Source organism: Marmota flaviventris, chromosome 4 (genome assembly GCF_047511675.1).
Source record: "Marmota flaviventris isolate mMarFla1 chromosome 4, mMarFla1.hap1, whole genome shotgun sequence".
Taxonomy (NCBI): domain Eukaryota; kingdom Metazoa; phylum Chordata; class Mammalia; order Rodentia; family Sciuridae; genus Marmota; species Marmota flaviventris.
In genome coordinates, this window is record NC_092501.1 from 541,820 (window position 1) to 548,479 (window position 6,660).

Here is a 6,660-nt window from a genome sequence, read left to right on the forward strand (position 1 = left end):
CCCCCCACACCTCTGATCCCCCGCTGTAAAAGAAAGAAACGCCACTGTCCCTGCTTGTTCTGAATACCCTCCCTTCAGTTGTGTGAGACCCACTAGAGGCAGGATTTCAAGTACCCTGGGGGGTATAAATGTGCCTCTGAGCCCCAGACTCTGCAGGGAGAGCCACTGAAACGACCCCCTATCCTCACCCATCCCAGGGAATGCACCATTTAGGACTTGGCCTCCTGCTCAGTTTGCTTGGCTCCACAGCCCACAGGCACCAAGCATGACTGGGGAGGCGGTCACCCACAAACTCCCAGTGACCTGAGCTCTGTGTCCTCGGGAAAATTGTCCTCAGGGGTCAGTGGGTGAGGAATGAGAAGAACTAACCAAATGCTCCCCAGTCACATCCAAGCAGCACCCCACCCAGGGCCGCCCAGGGTCCTCACAATGACCTGTGCATTGGCAATCATGGTCACCTCACTGAACCCCTGTTGCTGAGGCTGGAGGAGCAAGCCTGTCTACAGGCAGGACTGAGCACCCGCCAGCACCAGAGATTTTATGCTACTTTTTGTCCAGGCTGCTCAGTGAGATAAGAAAGTGAAATTTCACCTGGGATTTGAGAACTTGCCCCCTCAGAAATCACAGCCAGAGGTTGAGGTCAATGTAGAATACAGCACCCCACCACAGTTATCAAAACATCATCATCTCTCGTCAAACACAGGATATAGAGAATCAGCATCCCCTTAGAGCAGGTACTTACGAACGTGGTAAAAATATTCCTGAAATTCACCTGTCCTCTCAAGAAACTTGCTTCTCTTTACCATGAAAAAGACTCATTAGCTTTCATTGGGAAACAGAACAGTTCAAAATAAACACTAGCAAGGAACTGTGGGAGACATCTGCAGCTATGTGTGGGGACAGTGAGAGACCTGTGACAAGGATCACAGGCCCTGTCTCATCTGTAATAGCCAGAGGCAAGGGCTTACAGGGAGGGGCCAGGCCCTGAGGGACCAATTTGGGAGAGCCACCTCCCCACTTAGGCAGAACCAGTGCCTGAGCTCAGGACCCTCTGGGAAGCTGACCAACACCTGGGGACAGACCCAGGTCCTCATGAGGAGCATCACTCAGGCTTACAGCAGACTCCACCCAACAACAGCAGAACGCATGTTCTATCCAAGACACTGGGGACCTTCACCAAGAAAAGCCACACACTGGGTCTTAACACAGGCTTCAGCAAGTTTTAAAGCCTTTAAGTCATACAAAGTATGTTTTCTGACCATGTGGAATTAAAGTCAGGGAAAAATGAGGTTTCAGGAAAATGCCCACATATTTGAAACTAAATCATGTATTTCTAAATAACACATCAATAAGAATACAAAAGGGAGGTGTGTCAGCCTTGTGATGCTGATGAAAGTGAAAACAGAACTCTAAAAGTTTGTAGGATGTCAATGGGGCAGTAGCAAAGAGCAGGTTTGTGGAAGTTTATCTGCTTCAAAAGAAGAAATCCAGATGCCAGACAATCCCAAACACATAACTTCACCCCAAGGGCAAGATTGAGGGCTGTGGGCAAAGGATGGAATAATTACCACCTCGTTTTTTAAAATTTTTTTCACTAAGTCTAGGTGATGTTATGAAGCAACTATAAATCTCTGGCAATATTAAAATGGTATGATTGCTTTGGAAGAAAATACCTAATAAAACTAAGTATACACATGCCAACCCAGCAATGCCACCCACAATCACACCAAGAGAAACAGGGACATCAGATATCTTGTACGTAATTGTGCAGAGAGGATTTATTCATCATAGCAAAGAATTAGAGTCTATAGTAATCAACACTCAAACGGATAAAGAAATACACTGTATTCATAGAATATAATGCTAACAGAAATGAAAACCACTTATACACACACAAATCTGAGAAATATTATGCAATAAATAGGCCTTACATGAGAGAACGTGGCCTGTGTGGCCTTATTTACAGGAACTCCCAAAGGCTCAAAACTGGCCTATGGCTGAAACACCAGATGACTGCAGGAGAGTTCAGGGGCAGGGGGAGGGACAACAGTGGGGAGTTGTGGTGGAGGACAGGGGACTAGAGAGGGCTGAATGGGGGAGCAGTGCTGGGAGCCATTAGCCAAGTAGGTATGACAATTTCCTTGCCAGCGTACCCCATGTTGCTTAGTGGAAGGACTCGTGGAAATAGGACATTTTGCAGTGACATTGCATGTAGGTGACCTTGCTCAAGGACCAGGGCGGATTAGGGTGTTCCCGGTTTAGGATAATCGGGTTTAGGGCGTTCCAGGTTTAAGATTATTCCTGCTGGGAATAGGGCGTATCCTGCTGCCTGAGTTCCCCTTGAGTTCTCACGGGATTCAGACAGTATTTTTTGGGAGACAGAAGCCCAGTGGGGGTGGATTTGGGCAGAGAACGTGGATTTCCCCAGAACGTGATTGTAGATGGCTGGTGTGAGTTCGGGAATAAAGAGTTGCTGTTTGAATCTACAAGCTGTGTGGTGGCTCGTGATTTGTGCCCAGCCAGACTGCGGCAGAGCAGGATGCGTAGGAGAGCAGCGTTGGCCTGCAGGAGGACAGGGCAGAGGACAGGGCAGGCAGGATGACTGAGGATAGGATGAGGCAGGTGGAGCTAGGGAGCAGAGTACGGGGCAAGGCAAGCGGGATGATGCGGCAGAGTCTACAGGTGGAATGAGGCATGAGGGGTGAAGTACAGGGCAGGGCGAGCCAGGTGGTCGAGGAGAGGGCGAGAATGGCCGATAATGAAGTAGAGGACCAGAGATGCCATGACACTCATGAGGGCGGGCCTGGGCAGCCTGGAAACAGCAGCAGGAACCCTTCAGCCTCCCGGGTGTCACCCTTGTCTCCTGGGTGTGATTTACACTAATGTGTGCATGTGTCAAAACAGTGATGCAGGCCCTTACTTATGCAGTCCGTTGTTTGAAAATTTTACCTTAAAAGTAAAAAAAGGCCCTATCAATACATGTTGAACTCTAATGGTATGCACACAGAAATACTTAGAAAGTGTCTTGATGTCTGTCATGGTGGTGCACACCTGTAAACCCAGTGACTTGCCAGATGAGGCAGGAGGATCCCAAGTTGGAGGCCAGCCTCAGCAACATAGCAAGACTCCGTCTCAAAATGAAAAATAAAAAGGACTGGGATATAGTTCAGTGATAGATTACTCCTGGGTTGCGTCACAAGTAACCCCGCACAAAATGTACTGATGTTTGAAGCTTGCTTTGAAATGCACAAAAACAGATAACTTGGCATGGGAGTAAATAAAGTTTACAAATGTAGCAAGGAATCACAGGTAGAAAAGGTGGGTGATGGGTGCTTGAGTGTCCACTCCAGGGTTCTGCCAACTCTGCTGTGCTTGAAACCTTTTGTAAATGTTGCAACAGGTATAAAGAAACATACCTCAAGAATGGCAAGGGGTGCCAGTGGAAGAGTTGGAAGGCAGGGCTAGGGCAAGGTCCACAGGCTTTGAGGATGGGTTGCACATAGTATCCAGGAAACAAGTCAAGAAGTGTCAGTAACTGGCTGTCACAACTAGACAGGGCTGAAGGCGGACATGGGGCCTTATACCAGCCATGTGAGCTGGGCGTTAGCAGAGCAGCTGCAGAGCCAGGTGGGGTTCAGAGGAGAGGCACAGAGGTGTCTGCACTTTGGCTGTCACTGGCAAACAGTGACAATGAAGGCAGGGAGTGTCACAGCCTAGAAGACTGTGCCAGGAGGAGACGAGAAGGAGAGGGCATCTCAGGCAAGCCAAGAACAGTAGCATTCAAGTTACTGTCCAGGGGTGTGGATTTGTTGACTCTGTTCAGCAAAGAATGGAAGAACAGGACCCAGAGGCAGCAAGCAAGCGGCAGGTTCATCGAAAAAGCGACAGAGATGGACTTCTCTGAAGAGAAGGGCCCAGAGCTGGGAGTCCATGGGGGAGTTTGGCCTGTTCTTATGGTCTCTGGAATTTCCTCCTCTCCTTATCTCCTTCCCTGTCCACGTTCTCCTCACTACTGTTGACTTGTGCCCCCACTGTCCGTGTGTCTGCTTTGTTTTTTCTATAGGGTCCCCTGCTTAGGAGCACAAGTATAGTAGTCTCTGTGATTGGGTCCCCCACCTGTGTCCCTAGCACTTTTACCAGCAGGAAATGCTCTTTGTTCTGGCCCTGCCCCCAACCTCCTCGCGCACCATCTGTCCTGACTGCCTGAGCCCTTCGGTGTCCCTCCCTCAGAGGCCGATGCAGAGGGTAAGATGGAAGGAGGAGGGAAGGAAACCCAGAAGCAATGCTGTGGGAGCCACAAGCACTCTGCCTCGGCGGCAGATGTCCTGGCTGCAGGGTGTTCCTGTCCCAGAAAAGAGCAGTAAGTACGAGCACTACCTTTCCCGGGCACTGGTGTGGGAGGCTAGACTGCAGTTGTGTCACCTCACAGTCACAGTGAGGAGCAGTGTTCCCCAGTCCTCTGCAAGCTCACACCAAGAGCAGGCAGCTGTATACCAGGTCTGGGTGGCTTTCCAAAGCAGGATATCGAGACAAGCCCTCGGAGACACTGTACTAGGCTGTGCACCGGCTGGGTAAGCTGGTCCTCGGCTATCCCTTGAGCCTCAACCCTGAAGGAGGACTCGGCCAGCAGCACTCCCCACAGAGGAGCTCCAGGGGCTTCCACCTGGAGAGCAGCCCAACCAGGGTGGGAGGAGGGAGAAGCAGGGGCCTGCTCTCCCCGTCCTCCCAGCTCTCCGGACTCTCCCTGTTGTAAACCCTGAGGGCCTCCACCCTCAGGCTTCAGATGTCTGCACATCACACGGAAGGCGGCACCCTGTGGGAGTCCCATTATTATGAATCTACTGCATGAATCCTTTTCTCACTCCTTGCCAGGGCATCAGATTCTCAGTCATACATTGGGATTAGCTGGAACAGTTCACTTGCCTTTCCTCATCTACCAGGTGCAGGCAAACACCCTCCCCAGGGCCATTTTGACATCCTTGTTTCTCAGGGAGTAGATGAGAGGGTTCAGGGTGGGGCTGACCACTGTGTACAGCAAAGCAACCACCTTGCCATTTTCTGAGGAGGAGCCAGAACCTGGGAGGATGTAGGTGTAGATGACGGTGGAGTAGTACAGCGTGACCACTAGCAGGTGGGAGGAGCAGGTGGAGAAGGCTTTGCGTTTGCCAGCGGCTGAGCGCATGCGCACAATGCTGGCGATGATGCAGCCATAGGACAGCATGGTGAGCAAGAAGTTGACCACGCCGAAGTAGACATCTGCGATGACAATCATGACATGGTTCAGCATAGTTGGACTGCAGGACAGTAGCAGCAGCGTGGGGACTTCACATAGAAAGTGGCGGATCTGATTGGGACCACAGAAATAGAGTCGTGCCATCAGGCCTGTGTGTACAGATGTGCTCACCACACTGACCACCCACACACTGCCTGCCAGCAGGATGCAGATGGGCCAGCTCATCAGCACGTGATAGTGCAGTGGCTGGCAGATGGCCACATAGCGGTCATAGGCCATGGCTGTGAGCAGCAGCAGCTCAGCCCCCAGAAACCAGGTCAGAAAGAAAAGCTGGGCCATGCAGCCCCCATAGGAGATGGTGCTCCGGGTGGCCACCAGGCCCTCCAGCAGTTTGGGGAGGACAGTGGACGTGCAAAGGATGTCCAGAAGGGCCAGGTTTGTGAGGAAGAAGTACATTGGGGTATGAAGGCTTGGATTCAGACCAATGGCCATGACAATGATGACATTTCCTGCAAGAGCCATGAGGTAGAGGAGGAGAAAGAAGGCTGAGAAGAGAACCTGGAGCCAAGGGTCTCCAGAGAAGCCCTGCAGGACAAACTCCACCACAGCTGTGTGGTTGTTGGCTGCCATTGGTGGGCGAGCCCCAGGGGCCACTGGAACACAGCTGTGGCTGGCAGACAGGGCACAGGGCAGAGACACCGACTTGGCCTCTTGAACAGGTCCTGCTGAAACCAGGAATGTTTTCGGAGGGCACATTTGCTGCAGAAAGCACACAATAAAGATGGTGATGTCATCCCTGCCTCCAGGGAGACAGAGCATCAGCTCTTCTCTCTGTAGACACCAACCCAGAACAGCACCCCCTGCCTCTTTGTGCCAGGCAGCACCCTCCAAAACCCACAGAAGGCACAGCATGGGCTTCTGTTCACACTGATTTTGAACATGTCCTACAATATCCAGAGATATGGCGCTCACTGTGTGCATCATGTGCCAGCCTCCACTGGGCCTGCCGAGGGCAAAGCTGCCACCAGGCACAACCTCAGGGCCCCAGAGAGGATGAGTCATGTTGGCTGGGGTGGGCCAGGCTTCAGGGAGGGAGGCATGCGCAGTACTCTCCAAGGGGAGGGACATACCCAGGGATCACAAGGAAGAGAGGGAGAGAGAAGCAGCCCCTGCATCCAGGCTACAGCCTGCTCCCGGGGGGCAGATGTCCTCAGCTCTCAGATTCAGGCTGTGGTTTTTCTGGACATAGTTCTTTCATAGAGACCACAGCCTACCCATCCTGATCATCCAGGTGGCTCCAAGGGAGGGCAAACCCTTGTGAAGTGGGGAGACCCTTCCCCTAGGCTTGTCCCCCAGTAAGCATCAAGCTATGCCAGGCTGGAGACACAGCATATGCCCAGCTACCGCCTAACCCCAAACATCCTGGC

General features: G+C 51.9%; 1 protein-coding gene across 1 annotated transcript; it reads right to left on the reverse strand.

The window, feature by feature from the left end:
• Positions 1-4,933: 4,933 nt before the first annotated feature.
• LOC114083831 (olfactory receptor 13A1-like) lies at positions 4,934-5,863 on the reverse strand. The gene has a single exon (XM_027925104.2). It carries the CDS (start codon positions 5,861-5,863, stop codon positions 4,934-4,936), a length of 930 nt encoding a protein of 309 aa, XP_027780905.1.
• Positions 5,864-6,660: the final 797 nt, after the last annotated feature.